The 19,371-nt window shown below is 40.9% G+C and overlaps 1 protein-coding gene and 1 long non-coding RNA gene across 5 annotated transcripts; both read right to left on the reverse strand.

Annotated features, from left to right (window-relative positions):
- Positions 1-1,560: 1,560 nt before the first annotated feature.
- LOC130688106 (uncharacterized) lies at positions 1,561-2,136 on the reverse strand. 4 transcript variants are annotated; one of them, XR_009000321.2, is made up of 4 exons: positions 2,032-2,136; positions 1,868-1,969; positions 1,738-1,796; positions 1,561-1,677 (listed from the first exon to the last, which is right to left on the reverse strand). It is a non-coding gene; the product is annotated as an uncharacterized LOC130688106 (long non-coding RNA). The 4 variants fall into 4 exon arrangements; XR_009000320.2 differs by having other exon boundaries at positions 1,566-1,677; positions 1,743-1,796; XR_009421460.1 differs by having other exon boundaries at positions 1,738-1,969.
- A 7,800-nt stretch (positions 2,137-9,936) lies between these two features.
- LOC130688112 (uncharacterized) lies at positions 9,937-11,064 on the reverse strand. The gene is given in 6 exon segments (XM_057511098.1): positions 9,937-10,027; positions 10,092-10,121; positions 10,499-10,603; positions 10,665-10,745; positions 10,747-10,876; positions 10,950-11,064. Coding segments are annotated over 6 exon segments (552 nt in total).
- Positions 11,065-19,371: the final 8,307 nt, after the last annotated feature.

Raw genomic sequence — 19,371 nt, forward strand, 5'->3', positions numbered from 1 at the left:
CACGTTCGAAATCGGTCACGATCCGCTGGACTCTAGGAAGGGGGATTATATCCTATTACAATATAAAATTTATTATTTTTACATAACAAACTATTTGTAAATGAGATAGTATCTATACCTTTATCTTCTCGAAGACAGCGCTATAGTCGGCTGCTCTTCTCCTGGTCATGCAAATCTCTTCTTTCTATTCGCCGCCGGCAACTATCTTCAACTTCCTCGGCTTTAGCACCCATAAATCTTCTTCATCAATTTTATTTCAAAGTCAATATAAATATTAACTTAATCCTTTGGCATACGTCACTTGATGAGTAATGCATGTCATGCTCGGCCATCCACTTCGGTGGTAGAATCCTCTTCTTGGTAAAGAAGTTGAGGAATTGTTAAAATGTTAAATTACAAATAATTTATTTTTCGCCCATCTACCGTTATCTACCATCTCCTCTCTCATCCATTCTCTTGTATCTCAACAGTTCTTCTTGCTCCTGGTGAGGAACTAGCTTTCATACAGGCGAAGATTCATTAACATTCTTCTACTATTCATAGTAAACTTAACCGCAAATGTTATTAAAAACCTCAGAAGAAATGTAATCACGGAGAATCGAACATAGGACTACCCGTGTCACAGGTTAGAGCGCTACCGATATGGTAAGACTTGCTTGTTATTCGTTGCTGATAGTTGTATGAGCAAGTACAACATGAGTGCAACTGGAAAAGTTATTTATGCACTAAAAAGTAAGAAAAATTTAATAAATATTTCTGGTGTGGCCGTTGTAGTATTTTATTAAATGAACTATATTAGATATAACATAATTAATGGTCCCCTGCAATTTAAATTAAAATAGGATAAAAGATAAATGTTTGGTGAACCATTTAAGTTATGAGTTAACACCATCGGCTTTTTACAAAGAGAAATGGATATAAGCCGACGCTCTTACGCAATATGTTGCCTACCGGATTGGAGGCATATCGTTCCTATTGGAACAAAATAAAATAAAATAAATAGGACTATTTCTAAGGAGAAATAGGACTGATGCCGAGGAGAAATAGGACTGCTGGCTTGGAGAAATAGGACTGTCCTAAAAGTTTTGAAAAGTCAGTCCTATTTCTCCCAGTCCTATTTCTCCGGTAGAAATAGGACTGGATATTTGCAGTCCTATTTCTCCAGTCCTATTTCGTTTTAGTCCTATTTCACCGGCTACCGTTGCCATCAACCCAGGCAGGGGGAGACACTGCTGTGACCCACCAGGGAGATTACCCGGTGATTGACTAAGAGAAGCCGGAAGAAGAGCTGAAGATTTGGAACATTTTTACTGGAGCGATTAACCTTTAATTCGGATTTGTGGGTAGCCACGTCGCCCTCCGTGAACACATCATCGGACTAAGCGGACCCCCACGTCCCCTTTCCGGCACAGGTCCCTCCAAACCTCGGTATACGTTATTTTTATATATACCGTACAGTAGGGGCATGACCCCCTACGGGCTTATTATGAGTCAAGGGGAAACGGGGCTACGGAAAGGAAGGGAGCCCAGATATGCACTTCAATTTCTGAATTTTAAATACCGTTTGGGGAATATGAATTAAGTGTAGAACTTCCATGTAGTGTATCCAAACGTAAAAATTAATTCATGACCTTGCCCCAAACAAGAAACCTTTTCAGATCAAAATTTATTGTTCATCTATGAGACAATAAAACACCATTAGCATAAAAACTCTTAATTCACATGTATAGTTCGTACCTTACATGATTCGTGAGTTGATTGCGAGCATATTCTTCTGTCAGAACTATAAAGGATTGCTGTTGTAACGGATTCATTAACACAAGGTGGTACTTCTCATTAGACAATTTGCATTACTCTATTACTTTACCTCACACCTTAATGGTAATGCACTCTCAGTGTTTTTTCAACTACAGGCTCACTCTTCCATCCTGTAACACTTCCAGACTTGACTTGAACCCCCGCTAAAATTCTGTGAATGCAAAATAATAGCATTAAAAATACTTTTTCGATAGACAAAAACCAAAAAAGTACCTAATCCATGTTTCATGTTGAACTCGTGCCATTTCTGTGTTTCCATACCACACCCATTTTCCGCCCAAATACAGTCCCACAATTCTTCAGTTCCTTCGCTGCATGGACTTATTACTAACAATTCTTTTAGTGCAGCACTAACAGAATTTAAATTTAACACACTGTCAGGTGGTGGACTGAATAATTAAACAATAAATAATTGTTTGTTAAAATTCTATACTTATTTGGAATTCTTATTTGAAAAGTTTAGGCACCTGACTGTGTTCACCTAATGCCAACTCATCCTCACGTTCAGTTAGGGATGAGTTTTGAAAAACCTCCTTCACTGTTTGGAAACTGTTTTGTTCCAATTTGTTCTTTTCCCCTAGCTGAGCTTGTAGACTCAAAAATTTGAGCTACAAAACACGAATGAATAAAAGCAAATAAATAGAATCATTACGTATTAGGCCTACCATCCTTAGCTTTGTTGTTATCTAATATTTTGTGTTGTTCCAATAACTGGGCCTGCAGCTTCATAATTTGATCTAATAAACAATAATTAATAATTGAAAACCAATATAATAATGTTTATACTTACCATTTTTTTGTTTTATTATCTTATCCATTTTTCAATTGTTCCTCCAGCCACCCGTTGTTCTCCAGCCACGCTACTCAATTAACTGCTAATGGGATACAATTAACTGAAATTGCTTACATGCCTGTAATAACGAAACCGACTGATAGATGGCTACGGGTAGAAAATAGAGAAAAAAGTGCGATTTTTTTTTTTTTTTATGTAAAACGGATTGCCATATAAAACGGATTGCCATAACTTTGTTATTGCTCATGGTTTCCATCTGCTTATACTGCCCTCAAGTGGAGCGTCCTGAAGCTAGATTTGACTTGAAAATGTTGTTCTCTAAAGAAAATAACAATAAGCTAGGTTCGTATAGTGTGATTTATGGATTGATACATGATAATGTTGAGAGACCAAGGTAAATAATAATGAAGTTTAAAGATTATATTAGAAGCACGTTTTGTAAATGGAAAAACGGAAAACTTGAAAGTGTCGTCTAAACAAGATTTGTAGGAATTGGACCCAAAAAATGAAGAGCCTGATAAAAAGCGAGGGCGCGTTGACGTCGGCGCTCTTAAATAGCAACTATCTTCGGAAGACGTTTTCATTTCTAGCTCATTGACCAATATTCTGTAAGGTTCGAAATCTATTCCTTACTTTTAATTGTTAGATAGTGATGAGTGAATTGTATTGTTGCACTGTGTTCGAGTATGCTACAAAGACCAAATTGACAATTGACGAAAGGAGACTTACGGAGACAGTCTGACCGAGATGGCAACTGAAGCTTGGAATTAGACTGAAGCTAGAAACACACTGACTGAAAGTTAAAGGTAGACTCGCTGGTGGCTAGAAGTAGACTGACTCAAAGCTTAAAACACACTGCTTGAAAGTTAAAAGTACGCTACTTGAAAGCTAAAAGTGGACTGCCTGTGATGACACTTGAAATTGGACTGCTTGGCAGTAAAAAGTAGACTGCACGGTAGAATTACTAAAAGTGGAATGCTGGCAATCTGGAAAAAGTACACCATTTATACGAAGAAGCAAGGTCGTTTAGGATTAAGTGTCCCAACGGGAATAAATATTCTGCGTGTAAATGTAACACCTATGTGAAGAAGTGACAAGTTTGAAGGCCAGAGCCACCGGCAGATGACCTGTTGGCGGAAGAGGGGAAAAAAGGGTTGCAAGCGTGGGAAATGTAAAGAGTACGGTTGGCCGTTCCTTACACAAGTATAACTGCACAAGTAAGTGTGCCGATAATCGATGACGAAGAAAAATGCGTTTTCAAACAGGGAAATCATGTAATGGTGCACCTCTATCAAATATTTTTACTTGTAAACAACTTCCCTTTTCTTTTAGAGGCAGCTCCGAACATCACATACTTGCGAATGCGCAGCGGGAAAAATGATTGCTTTACGTTCTCATTGATGATAATGAGATTACTATTTCTCCTATGCTATAATAAAAAAAATGGAAAATAAAGAATTCATGGAACATATTGGCTCCTGAAGCACAAACGAAAGCAGATTATTTCGATTTCTCGTGGCATTTCAACAAGAGAAAAAGCTACAAAACATAACAATCATCGGTACTACAAGGTATATAACGTTCACCTGATGATGGAAGGCTCAGCTTAACGAAGAAAAACAGCACCCTCCGACAAATGGTTAAGTTTAACGGCTGCAGAATGTTCACCTTCTCTATTGCTGTCACGCACATCAAGAAGACAAAACATAAAAGATCGTTCTCATCGCATAACATCCGACAATGGTTGGCCGTAACGCGCCAACGTCGTCCGTAATATTGTCGCGGGCACTTCCACAGACACGAATGAATTAACACATATACACTTCACTTTGATGATTATTCACCAATAATGGTGGCACGCTTACGCTTTGTTCTTTGTTTTACACGACAGGAACGCGGCGGCGGTTGAATTTTTCTTTCCTTAAGAGCCGCTTGCGATGGAGCACTAGTTTTTCATCGCTTTCGCTCGTCTGATTGCTGTGCTGTGTTTGCTCACCTGGTTGACGAATTTCTCGTGAACTTTGCCGTAGAAAGTGAAAGGCTATAATGTGAGTGGACGCAAATTAGACCTCATTTTCATAGAGCAGTTTCATTTTTATTGAATTCAATATAGGGCGCATTTTGGCGTCAGCCATTTGTTGAACCTTTTTAGTTCAACTTTTGGTCAAGGTTGACGCCAAAACGGAAGAGTTGACCAAAGGTTGAGAAATGGGAGGAGTTGAAGTTCAGCTGAAGGTCAACGGTGGTCTGGACCACGGTTGAAAAAGCTCTACTGTTCCAGTTGAACCTCCCACTGGCGTTGTCGCCAAAACGGTCGCCTAGTTGAACCATCTACCGGGCAGTTGACGCAAAAATACAAGTTCGCAAAAAAAGTTGAACTAAAAGTAGACACCAAAATGCGCCCATAGTAAGACACTGAGGAAGCACATTTTCACTGACTCATAAAAAAGGCCTTTCCTGGTCGAAAATAATTAAAATTGAATTGTCATTATTATTTGCTTTGTTAACGTCAAGTGCAAAGCTTCCTTAAATTTCAGTGTAGTATGTGATGTGTAATTAGGTAACCAATAGCTCCTTGGCAATGTGCCTAAGTTGAAAACAAGACACGAAGGACGTCAAAAATCATTTATAAAGGCAAGTTCTTGCCAGAGATGTAGTTGGTCCTCTCGTAGTAAAGGTGAGGTTTTTTGTTCCTCTTTAACAAAAGCCATGCCTTAAGTATTGAAGTTTTATATGGATGTTCCTACGCAAATTATACATTCCAGTTTTGCTTGAACTATTTATTGCTTTGGTGAAAAGCGCTCCTATCCTACATAACAGTCAGCAGTCACCGCCTGGCATAGTTATAGCAGTAGGTAATGATTTTAATATATTTATTGAGCTTCTTGTAACTGTGAAAAAAATTGAAAATGTGATAAAGAAATAAATGGAATAATAGTAATAAATCAAGATTGAATTACAATAGTCTTTTTTTGTCCTTGCCTTAGACGATATTTAGTTTAATATTGTAATATTATTTCTATAAGCATTATTTATGTAAAAAGAAAAACATAAGTATTTTGCTTTTTCTGCGTCAGTAAAGATAGAACTAAAAGCGTAGCAAACAACGAACAAGTGGTCTTTATCTATGGTTTTGTGGCAAATTTTATTATTATTTATATAATAATTTTCTTATTAATCAGTGTATTAAGGGGTACTTTAGCGCACCTCAGAACTCCCATGGAGGAAGGAAGAAAGCCAAAAAATGGGAAACACTGTTTTAAAAACTTATTTTTCTACTAAATGAGCTGTATAAAGCAATAGATAGAGCATGTAAACGTGCAGAAACATTACAAATATCAATTCAAACAAAAAAGTTGTGATGGAGTGATGAGATGAGCAATTGATAACGCTGTTTGGAGATATGGTCCTAATTCTCTGGGTCCTATTTCTCCAGATCAAATTTTGGGGTCCTAAATCTCCGAGTCCTATTTCTCCAGGTCCTATTGATCCGGCTATCCCAAATTCATCGTTGTACAATTCGATGATATTGCTAGAAAAATTTTCTGATCGATTTAATGTATCCTATTCCGCCATTCGGTGAGAATCAAGTCCAGATGTGAAGGGAAAACTTGTTTTTGTTTTTATCTTACACCTGGAATTGTAAAGAAATACATGTCCGGGTTGATGGATACTAAGAGAAAATGGAAATTGTTAAAACAGTTTTTACTTTTCAATGAAAAATCAAACACTAAAATTAAAAGAAAACCTGCATGAAGCAGTGTCGGTAAAATAACCTTATTCCATTTATAATCACCACCTTCGGCTGCAGGATCTCTTGGCTTCATGGGTATTACGTTTGCAAAAAATTATGCCATTGTAAAGGAGAGAATGACGTTGCCATGTTGCCTCCAAAACGGAAAAGTCAAATTAAATACGGTGCTTTTACTTGTATAAGTGGGCGAAAGACAAACGTATTTAAATGGAATAATTGTGTATTAATGCCCAATAAGCAGCGGGTGCCGTGAACAAGTAAGGCTGCACGAATTAAAGAACGGAAGAGAATAGAGCTTTTAACTTGCTAATCAATTAATTAGAGCATACATGAATATGAGAGAACTCAGACATATACCGGAATGTTACTCAAGGGGTAAGCTTACTCTTCGGCTTTGCGAGAATGAGATAGCGGGCTCGACGGAAGTGCAGAAGAAGCCCAAGTAGAAATAAACAGAACGTAAACACTGGCACACGGGACTTAGCAGAACGTAACCAACTAACACAAGATAGGCTCTCTCACCGACCGACTGACTCTTGGGAGTTACAGAAGGCTTTTTATATATTAGCCACCAACCGTGGGGACCATACGGGGCAGTGTTAGAGTTTGCGCGGGCAAAGTCGGATAGTATCGTAAGAAGAGTCGGTAAGCAGAGGCTTCGCATAGCGACTCATTGGATTCCCTAAGCTTCGTAATCCCGTTATTTCAGATTGCCTCCGGCAATCCAAAAGAAATTTGGGGCATCCTCGGTCGGTTAGTCTGTGCCCACACAACAATTGAAAGCCAAAAATCATCCTAAGTCCGTCCCACTAGGACAACCAGGACAGGACTGATATAGGCGCGAAAATAGATGTACAGTAGCCAAGTTTGTTGTCTATGAAATCACTGTATCTGTTCTTGACGTCTTTAGTCCCACATTTGGCCAAATCCTGTGTTGCCAGTTTTGACATACATGTAATTCAAACGTAGAATGTTCAAAGTTTATTCTTTACAACTAAACTGGTAAGTAAATTGATACTGTAAGTTTCACTGAAATGAGGGAGTAAGAAAAACATATCTTATTTTGCATAAAAATATTATCTCAAATAATTCATTTTCTTAAAAAATTTACAAATCATACTTAAGTTTCAAAATCTAAAACAAAATTGCCTAATTTGTTTAATAACTTTTGAAGGATCGATGGTCTAACTTGTTTTCGCCTTTTTTTGTTTGAAGAAATTTTTTAGACCTGTTGTCGAAAAAAAACTCAAGTATTTTTCTATGTTTCTATTGTATTGTTTTAAAATAATGATGTTTATATGTATAGAATAGTCCAGTGGAAAGGGTGTCCGAATGTGATGCGGGAGACCCGAGTTCAATACCAGCCACATACACAACTTTTAAAATTAAATTATTGAACGGTACAAAAGTGGTCCAGTTCACCGCCTGAACTGGTTGTGGACGACTGGTTAAAGATGCACACGGGCTGCGTTTCTGCCGGACATCTAGATGTGTAGAAGGCAGCGAAAACACGTCATATAAGAATTTCGCCACGTCTTATGAACGTCCTAGTGGTCCAGTGAGGACCAAAAATGGTCATCTAAAGGACATCAGTGTGCTGTGTGGGTGGTTAGTAGAAACTCCTTCCAATCCAATTTCAAGTGCCGACCAGCAAACAAATAAAAATGAAACAATTGCTACTGCTGAAGGAGGGGGAATGGAGATTTACAACAACATTTTAATATTAGGCCACAGAATCCGGGGGGCATAGCCTGCGCAAGAGAGTAATAGGAAGATAGAGATAAAAAAAAGTATACTTTAAAATTCTCGAACCAATTGGTAAAGGTTCCGAGACCTGATTTTTCGGCTGCTGAAATGACGATTGCAGATGTCCCTGTACGTTACTTTGATTGGGTTCAGTCGCGGAATGTTAATTTATGGCTTCTGTAGGGCTTCCGTGTATGCAGGATTGGTTTGATGCTTGTACTTAAAAAAAATCGACGTCTTGGTAGCGGAGAGCGTCAGGCAAGTCGCGTTGCGGGTTGACTATGGATGCTTCGACCGGTCGCCAAGTGTTGTTGCAGTAGGTAGAGGCTTGTCTTTGAAATTAACGATTCCACCAGCACAGTAGCATGGCTTTAATCTCGTGAGTTCCCAAAGAGATCGGTCAAGAGTATAATTGTAAGGCGTGTGGTCCTTTGCCCCCTTCAACAAATGCCCCCGTGGGTGGTGGACGATTGGCTCTCACGCCATTACAGTTGTCCCCCCCCCCCATTGTGAAATATATCGCGTTTAATTTTCAACTAAATTCTACAAATAAAGAGGAGAAACAGAAAATCTGATTTTCTGTTTCTCCTCTTTATTTGTAGAATTTAATGTAAAAGATGGTGGAAGTTGCGGATTTCGGCGAGTTCGCTGGCTATGTCTAGTTATTGGTGAATCGCCATCATCTGACAGGAGTTGAGGCAGTCGTCTGACGCGAAGTGAGGGGCGACGTGCGGCTGAAAAGGACGTTTCCTATGTTGAACTGGCATTAACAACAGACATCGGAGTAGGGTTTACACAAGACCTCGTCAACAACCGTCGTCTTGGATACACCGTGGGTCTTTCCTCGACGGGAGAAAAGTTAGAGACCCACCTATCAGCAACTTGCTGGGAAAATAAACCGGTCTTATTTCATGTGTTAGAATAATAACATATTGTTCTATATTTACGTTAGGTTCCGTGAAATTCCTACATAGTTGCAGAAATTCCCGTAGGCTTATTTCCCCTTCAATGAAGCAGTTTTTTCTTTTTTTTTCTCCACCATTTCGTCCTTTTTCCGCTGTCGCACTGGTTTTGGCCTCGTGGAACGCCTGTCTGCTAATTGGGCCTCATAGTCCCGAAATTTCGCATTTTCGGCTTCTTTGAAGAAAGCTTATAAATAATAAAGTAAAGCATTATTAAATTCTAAGGTTAGGTGATTATTCTTTACTTACACAGGAAAACCCAAACGTTGAGATGTGAACCTCCCATGCGTTTGTTTAACCATGAGTGCCATGATTCGACAAAATTATTGGTCCGGTGTGTCATCCGAAAACGCTGAAGACTTTCGGAGAGACCTCGCCGATCCAGTACAAGAGGAAGTAGGCATTCAGTTTCTTGATTCCTTCCTGGATTGCTTTTTAGTTTCCCGTCGAAGGCCATTTGCATAGTGCTCGTGAATGTCCTAGAAAAATTTTCACTTTTAACTTGTTTTGGTTTGAATAGAAATAACAGGAGCTTACTTCGTATCCTGCCAAAATCCTATTTGCTGGTAAAAGGGCCAGAGCGATGATTTCCTTTACGTATTTCCCGATTGTTGGATGGTTGGAGTACGCATTTTGAAGGCCATGTTTCTGCACCGTTCTCCATATAGCCTAAGAATTCAAAGTAGGTAATTAAACACATAAAAAGCAACTAGTAAATCAATACCTTCGAATAGTGAAAGAAACAGGCGACAGCTTCGCTTCCATGAAACGCTGCAGTTAGAGACCCCCGGATTGCTGCCTCATAGTCGCACATGACCAGATCCTAGCCTATGAAATGATCGGGATTTAATTGATCAAAAACGTCAATAAGTAGTTGATAGGAAAACTAGCGCTTCTTTGCCTTCAGCGACTTTCACGTGACCTCGATCAAACTGGCCGCCTTCAAATGCATCACTAAGAAATAATGAAAGTAAAATGTAGCATCCGTTTAAAACAAAATACATTGTAAATGCATTGCCAGTACTCAGGATATTGTTGTATTAAATCATGTTACAGTTTCTTCCATTTATACAAACAATTGCGCAGGGAAAGTACAACAAAGACCTACAAAATACATACACATATCATAATACTATTTACATACACTCGCGAAGGGAAGCCAGCAGTAACGTAGAGCTCCTTCTTAAAGGACTTACGCGAGGGCGGCCACCTAACAGCAGAGCCCCCTCTTAGCGTCCTATCGGACATCGGGCCAAATCCCGACTCCCAGTGTAAATAAAAGAGAGGCCAGAGGTCCATTCATGTTCGACCTGACCTCTAGAGGTGGAAAGACAGTAATAAGGAAAACAAACACGGTAATAAGGTACGTCAATAGAGGGCAGAACTTGCAGCGCAGACCAAAGAGGGCAACAGTTGCAACAATCAGCTACTTCCAGAATCGACTAGGGGATTGGTGGTTGTCGTCTGCGCTTGGCCCGCTGCATCCTACGTTGCATTGCTTTGCCGTATCCGATAGGAACGCCTTGATGCCTATGATAACAAATCTTTAAATATCTTAGAAATCTTTAACATACAGTGGCTAGATACTTACTCACGACGAACGGCATCGAAAACCACTTTAGGTCGTTTACGATCAAGTCCGACTGCATCAACGCATACGTTGACTACGTGTCTGTGGGTGAGGATTGTGGGGGTTGTCTCCCTGCCTGAAAAACAGTCCAGATTCCATGTCAGATTTAATCCGGGCGTTGCAACCACCGTTTGCTTTTTTGTGGTTTTTGCAGTGGTAAATTATGGAATACGCTCTACCAAAAATGGTAGAAATAAAATATATTTATTTTTTTAATTGTTTCATTATCTCAAATAAATTCGTCCTAAGTCCTCTTCTGCAAGTGGTAAACGAAGCCTTTTTTGGAATTGTAACGAGTTCCGTTATATTTCACATCTTTAACTGGTTCGACAGTAGGATACTCGTCTTCTTCAAAAAGCATTTTGGTTTGACGCGAGAGATAGAAATGGGAAGATGCGCTAGGCGTGTAAAAGAAGACTGCATGCAAAAAATTGCATTTTTTTTCTTTTTAGTTACTATATATACTTTTTCAAACGTTATCTCTTTTTGCGCCATACGGCAAAAATGAAACGGAGATAACGCGGAAACAGGTCTCTGGAGAACGATCACAGTCGCTTTGCTTGTCTTTTTCCTCTGCCGACATTTCTTGCAGTTAACTAAGAAGGAAAATCGTAAGTGATAATGGGCTTGTCCCACGAAATTGATCGTGATGTGTTTGATTGATTTCCATCTGCCGCAGATATATCCAGGAAAGTTAAAAGCTGCCTTTTTATCACTCATCGTTTGTAGTCCATTTTCGTGTGTGAAGTGCGTGTGGCAGGCTCGCAGAGACCGTCGGAGAATTGGAGAAGTCCGACTCCACTTGGGTTGTTGCAGTTGCATATTGTGGTCTGGAATACATTTGCCGGTGAGAGGGTAAACGTGAAGAACAGCAGGATCTAGGGTAATCGTAAAAACATATCCGTTTTACTTACATATTCCTTGGCAGTACTTTCGGATAACGGTCGCAATGGGAGGAGTTAAAGAGAAAATATGGTAATGCTGCTGTGGTGTGAAGGTGAGGAAAGGGTACGCGGTGAAGTGACTGTAGAGGCAGAAGAAAGAAACTGGCGATGTAGCTGCTGTGACGTACGTTCGCGTACTTTTTTTGTATCCATTTTTATTCTGGCGAGAGGGAATTCGGGGGTAGTTGGTTTCTCGAAGGGGAGTTTACACGACGAATGGGTAATTTTAACTCTGGCGGGAGCGTGAAGAGGGACATGCCGGGGGAAGGAGTGTGTTCATGTAAAGGGTAGCTAGGGGAGATTCTCCTTGAGTATAAGGGTGTTCGTAACTTATCCGTTTTTATCCGGAGCATCTTAAGGGGTGAAAGGAAGGGAAGTGGTCTGCGTGATAACCGTGCCATGCAGTGTCGTAAACATGAGTGGGGGGTTAAAATGGAATTTGAGGAGCAGGCAGTGTGGTAATTTGTTCATATGGCAATGTAGGGAAGATGAGGAAATTATTGACGGCGCACTTTACTGTTGCCCGTGGCGTACCCTCGGGGCATCGGCAGAGGGAAGAGAAATTTAGCGAAGGAAGCTGGCTATGAGCGGTGTGAAACAGCTAAAGAAATGGATAGTGGAAGACGGCTTAGAATCGATATGTGCGATGCGGGAATTTTAACCGCGTTGATCTATAGTATCTTCCGCTTTTTTGTATATGTATATATATCTACTCTGTTGTTGTTTGTTGTGTTTTTATTTATTCTTTGTATGTTGGCTTGTTTGTTTGGTTTTTTGTGCTGTTGTTGTTTTTTTAGATACTTTACGACACTTTTATTTTTAGTACTAGTTTTTTTCCTACATGCGTTAGTTGAGCCGTTCATTTCCAGGAGCAAGCAAAAGAGAGAGAAAAAGAGACGAAGATTTTTTTGTTTTGATTGCTTGTTTCTGTAATTATTTTTTTGTTGCAGTTATTTGTACATTTACATTATTGGGTACGAAATAATTGCTAGTACAATTGAAACTATGAATAGAAAAATCTCCCTGTTGATGGAGATCCGTCCATGGCTGGTGTATGGAGGGTTGATAGGCAGCAGCGTTAGCATCCTTGTGGACATCCTGCTCTAAGCTGCTGGCGGCCATTCTGCTCAAGGAGAACCAAACGGCGCCCATTACCGTTCGCTGGTTACCGGTTGCTGTAGCTACGTACCGATCAAGGGCGAAGATGTTATTCAAATAGGAGAGTCCCTTTGCGTAGTGGGTGACGCTCGATAGTGAGTTTTGGTTGAGGAAGTATTGGTCTAGGTCATCGTCAGAGAGGAACTGGCACAGTTCTTCCGACGAGGAGCAGACGTCCGGGAGACTTACGATCTCGCTGCCGTCCGTGGTTTCCGGGTCGATGATCTTGTTCAGGTTTAGGCTCTCCAGCCCCCAAACATCCTCGATGATACTCCAGTCCTTCTCGGAGATATTTTTGAGGGCAATGTTATTAACGCTGAACGAATGGCAGATTGGGTGAGCAGAGACGTCATGGCTAGAGACTACCTAATTCCCACAATAGAATGTCAGCAACAATATTTTTAATTAACTGCCATACTGCCCACTAGATATGGAAGAGCCTGTCAATCCAACACCTGCCTAACGCTGTTGTGAATCAACATGTACTTTAACAAAAATTCCCAAATAACTGAAATCGAGACCATAACATCAAAGATACATGACGTTGACGCACCTGTGAGTGCTATCCAAATCATCTCCAAGATATATGCACCATACCTCCAAGCTATCGCATCTTTATAACAGCCTGAGTCAATGTACCAGCAGAAGAAAGAACTTTGTCTCTTCTTACATCACGATTCTTAAAAGAAGAAAGCATGGTCAAACGATGACAAAAGTAGAGCAAGACTAAACGGACATCGCTTTGTCGGCACGCAATTTTCCAAATTAAATGTATCTGAAGCGACGATATGCGCTCTGAGAGGAAGTAGAAGCCGAGAAGGTAGAGGTCGATGGGTCATCAAGACGGTACAGCCCCTATTTGCAGCCTTCACATTGCATAGATTGCAACAGAGTCCATCACACAATAAAAGTATGTCAAAACCGCAAACGTGACGAGTTTGACGCACAGCAGAGAGACGAACGTGCAGCAGTGATGATTGATCAGCGACGCCCACCTGACGATAACAGCTTCATGTGTGATACAACATCTTTTATCACTCGGAGTTCAGACAATTGGTTTGCTGATTCCGGTGCCACACATCACATGTCAGGCCAACAACAATAGTTTAAGAACTTAACAACAGTAAAATCCAACTTATGGTCTGTGAATAGCGTTGGTGGTACGCGACTGGTGGTGCAGTCATGGAGAAATAGAATTTACTGCAAAGGTCAATGGAGTAAAGGGCGTTACGACGGTCAATATGGTTCTTTTCGTTCCAGATCTAGGAACCAACCTTCTATCCATCACGGATGTAACAGAAGTTGGTGTAACTGTGCATTTTGTCGAATCAAGTGTAACCTTTAATCGCAATGACAGCGTGCTTAGTTAGGAAGAAGAATCGACAGGAAACTCTATCATCTACACATTTCTGTAAACCCGCCACTTGAATCTGCCTTATTTGTGGGACCACCGCCACCGTCTATCGAAGTATGGCAACAACGATTTGCGTTGAGAGAGAGAAAGAAATTGGACTCGAAAAGCACAAAGTGCTACATTGTCGGATATTCAACTAGCCAAAAGGCGTATAGGTTTTGGGACCCTAAAACCAAGAAAATCAAGATCAACAAGGAAGTAATTTTTAACGAACAAATCTATCACGTCCCAATGCCAGCATCCAAAACAGACAACAGACAACACCAACAGCCTGAAATGCTGCACACCAAATCTTCTAAGTGCCACACCCTAGTCAAATGAAATTAGGCAACCACCAGTAGCCATTCAGGTATTGGAAGAGAGTAGTAATACAGAACCTTTTTTGTCAATCGTCAATCAAGGACCAGCAGATGTTCCGCTTGCCATACACAGTAAGGAAGCCACAATGCCAGCACTCCAGCACCATCGTCATTCTCTTTATCCCTTACGAGTACGATAACACAAAAGGTAATAGGATGAGGCACTTCAATCTCTCATTCGAATCAATGAACTGACGATCAACTATGGAAGCACGCTAATCAAGATGTATACAACTACTTAATCACTCTCAAATTCCCAAGCATTTTCCACTCGGTTGGTCCCCGATAAAAACCCCGTTGAATCTTTAAAATCAAACCAGGAGAACATGAGGCATACCCACGCTACAAAGCAAGACTGGTTGCCAAAGGTTTCACGCAACGATTTGGACTAGAATTATGACAAAACATTTATGCTCCCGTAGCCAAACAAGACACCCTAAGAGTGGTGTTGTCTTATGTTATAACACGCGACATTGAAATGCACCAATTCGACATCAAAACTGCCTTCCTTTACGGTCAGCTGGACGAAGAAGTTTACTTGGAGCACCCAGAAGGTTTTACTGTGGACGGACAAGAAAAACTGTATTGCCATCTGCACAAATGTCTTTACGGTCTGAAGCAGGCTTCTCGCGTATGGAACCGCCATTTCGAGTTTTTTTTAAGGAAATCTAAGGACTCAAACAAAGCAATTCGGACGCTTGCCTCTACCTTCGGCGCCAAGAACAAGAACTTGTGATAGTGGTTATCTGGGTAGACGATGGCCTGATCTGCAGCAGCAGCACTTATTGTATCCTTGAAATAATTCAATATTTAGGCATTTCAAGATGAGATATTCAGAAGGAAACCATTTTGTTGGGCTGCCAATCACCCGGAATAAAAAGGAGAAAACTCTCTGTGTGTCACAACCCGACTAACCCAGAAAGATCCTTAAACGTTTTCAAATGGACAAATGCAACCCAATTATTCTGCCGGTTACCCCTAACTTCACTCAATAGGCCTAACCAATGTGACAGGACATTCAAAGTCCCATTTAAGGAGGCCATCGGCTCATTATCTCCTGATCTCATCACGACCGGAAATAGCATTCGCCATCAACCAAGCATCACAATTCAGCGAGCAGCGTCAACCCCATCACTGGTTGGCAGTCAAAAGGAATTTTTCCTACCTGCACGGCACCTGCAACTATGGTGTCCGTTTTAGTCCAATCATAAATCCTATTACTGTTTATACAGACTCTGATTACGCTGGAAACATACACACACGGAAGTCAACTTCAGGATTCATTTTCATCCTCAATGGAGGCCCGGTTGCTTGGACCCGTCACCGTCAAAAATGCGTAGCCCTTTCCACCACGGAAGCCAAATTTGTTGCGGCATTTGAAGCAGCCAAAGCAAGTATATAGTTCCGTTGCTTGCTGCTAGAAATGATCCCAGAATGGAGCGGATGTTTACCTTTAATGTGCAACAACCTGTCATCGGTCGAACTAATTGGAAATCCCAAACTTCACATTAAAACAAAACACATTGACGTACGTTACCAATTCATCAGAGAACAACCAGATGCGATGGAAACTGAGATTAAGTACACTCACACCAGCCAACAACTTGCGGACCCATTTACAAAAGCTCTTCCAAATACACGTTTCTCTGAACTACGAGAAAGAGTCGAAGTAACAAATGTACCCTATATCTAATTTTTTTTAAATTTGATTTACAAATAATTATGCTGATACTTGTAGAAGAGAAATCATCACAGCAAATTCTCTGTTTGTAGAAGCTATGTATTTTGTTTGTTCATATTACATGGTTGAAGAGTAGTGACAGAAATGGACAAACATGTTAATGTTATTCACTAGATGTCAGCACAAGTTTTCCCTTAACTATCATCATAACTGGATTGTTTAATCTTTTGTTTTCTCTCTGACGTTCTCTTTTCTTTCAAAGAAGGTGTCAGGTGTGATTTTGCTCTTTTTTGCCTGGAATTCATCTCTTGCGCTATACTCTGATACTATTTCTATATCTGTTCGAGTGATATTACTCAGGTAATAATTCAATGTAATGTAATTGTGTGTTCATATACTAAATCACTATATTCAGCGAACCAATACGAGACCTTTTCAGACAGAAGCCCCGTGTAATGGTGCCATTCTTATATTTTCAATGGAACTCGCGATGTGTTTTACCAACAATGATGAACATATTTTACAGGCAAGGGCATTATAATACAAAAGGAAATTGGAATGCAAGAAGAACAGAAATACAATTCAGAAACACAAAATAAAAGGAGATAAGCGTAATTCGAACTTACCGTGGTAGCACGAGCAAGACAAACCGAAGGGAAACGAAACGAATGAGACGTAATACAATTCGTTTACACGTCGACGAGACACAGGTAGGGGTTCGAATGGTTAATGCGGATAACGATTGAACTGTACATGAAAACATCAAGGTTCGGAGTAAGTTTAATTAAGTCAAACTAATTTACGAAACACTAACGTAAAAGTATTGTTTACAACACAAGTCTACTAATGAAGAAAAAGGCAACTAGATGACTTGGAGACAGCTACTGGACTCGGTGACAATTTCTTGGCTGATCTTCCTTAGTTTCTGGGTTCTCCATAAAACTTCGTGCTTTGGCAACGTGGTGTTGTTCGAAAATGTGCATCGCGCGTGCAACCAAACAAAAGATGTGTCTTACATGGCGTGATGCTGATGACGTATGGATAAGTCACATGTGTGAATCAGCTAGCAGGTGTTCATCTAGGTCACCCGTGTTGCACATATTGTGTTGCAACTAACAAGTCTAGACTTGGTAATAACGGCAATTAATAAAGATGCCAGGAAGGAGAATACATCGTAGACGTATATTTGGTTTTCTTACACTAGCATGGAATGACGGTCGACGGGGAGGTTTAGAGACCAGGAGCCTTGACACCTTTAATTCCTGTCTCAGTAGCAGAGCGGCGACGTACCCAGAATGCCTACAGAATTGCAGCCAACCAAACTCACAACTTTTCACCAAAGCCCACTAATTGTCCTCCAACTCGCAGTTATCAGACCTCATCCAATCGATCTTCAACAGGCTCCTTGTCAGCTCAAAATGCCTTTCGTCCTTTCTGTTCAAGTGTCAAGGCGAGGATAAGCTAGAAAACTGTGGTAAAATTTACATCTTTGGTGATAAGAGAAATTTTTGTTAGCTTTCAGTGCCAAGTACCTGTTGTGTTTTGGGTGTTTTGGTACGGAACATTCCGCTAGGTTTCGTGCCGAGAAGAAAGCTCGTAGATATTCAGAATGCCGTCTTCATTCCCACAGCCTTCTCTACGACCCAACCATAGTATCTAGTAGTCCACCGTCAGAAGCATCTAGATCATCGACGGTGCTAACCGGAAATCTGATACTACGAGTTGCCATGGGAATGATGCAGCTTAAGGTCCTGGATTGCTATTGAAATTCAGTTTGGGCAAACGTTTTCGTATACCAGGGAAGCGACTCTACTTTGACAATACTGGGATTCATTAATGTCCCGTAAACCGATGTTTGTCAGATCCTGACAGTGGATAGTGCTCGGGTGTGGCGAATCGCTACTCATCACAATGCCTAAAGTTCCAGCGAGATATTGTATCTGTCATACTTCTCTTCCTGCTGCTGCTAGCGAAACTTCTGTGGCGAAATGGACGACCTTGAAGCTGCATTGCGCACGTTTTGTGGATCTTCTGGTCACGGAAACAGGTGGAAGAGTCGATATTGCAACAATTGAATAAGTCAGGTTGCGGGGTTTCAAGTTTATTTTAAAATCGGCACCAACATTACAAAAATCTGCACAACTAGTACTTGTGACGGCTAAAGGGGGACTCTCTTCGGGCAGCTGGGGCGCGGGTTTTTATACCACGCTTTAGCTTGGGGACGCCAAAGTTAGCGTAGGGACGCTAAAGTTTGCGTGGGGTCAAAGAACAGAAACAGACTGTTACGCGAGAAGCGGGGTCAACTGATTTATTTCCTGTCGTTGACACCCTGTTGTGCGTAAAAAAGGGTAATAAAAAAAAACGAGACAAGAGAGTCAGTGGGGGGGCGGAGGGGGAAAAATCGACATATGCAATACATCACACAGTCTAGTTTATCGTGAGTCCTTACATGACTCCCCTCCTTGGAAGATTGCGTCCCGCAATCTATTTTTCAAGAAACAACAGTTGCAGTAGGAGTTGGACAGCTAAAACAGAAACATTTGTGAACCATTGTCGCCTTGGTCTTCGTTCTCAGAAGACACAGGAATTTTTACTTGAAACGGAAAATTGCGAACAGAACAAAATACACCTATAAACGAACATCAAAATAGCGCGGGTCTCAGTGTGGCGTGTTCCGTTGAAGGACTCAGAGGCCCTCGAGCACGGGGCTCGGTACAATAAATCTGAGCTAAAGTGTCTAAACCTAGACAGTCTTTAAGAATCAGATTCATAACAACAAAGCAAAGAATATGGAAAAAGTGAGTAGCGACGCGGGCGTCGAGGAGCGCGGAGCTCCGTGTGGCGTGTTCCGTTATAGGACTCAGAGGCCCTCGAGCACGGGGCTCGGTACAATAAATCTGAGTTAAAGCGTCTAAACCTAGACAGTCTTTAAGAATCAGATTCATAACAACAAAGCAAAGAATATGGAAAAAGTGAGTAGCGACGCGGGCGTCGAGAAGCGCGGAGCTCCGTGTGGCGTGTTCCGTTGAAGGACTCAGAGGCCCTCGAGCATGGAGCTCGATACAGATACAATTGCCTCTGTATAAGGTGTGCCTAAACCTAGAGCACAGCT

This window comes from Daphnia carinata, chromosome 7 (assembly GCF_022539665.2).
Source record: "Daphnia carinata strain CSIRO-1 chromosome 7, CSIRO_AGI_Dcar_HiC_V3, whole genome shotgun sequence".
Lineage (NCBI taxonomy): Eukaryota > Metazoa > Arthropoda > Branchiopoda > Diplostraca > Daphniidae > Daphnia > Daphnia carinata.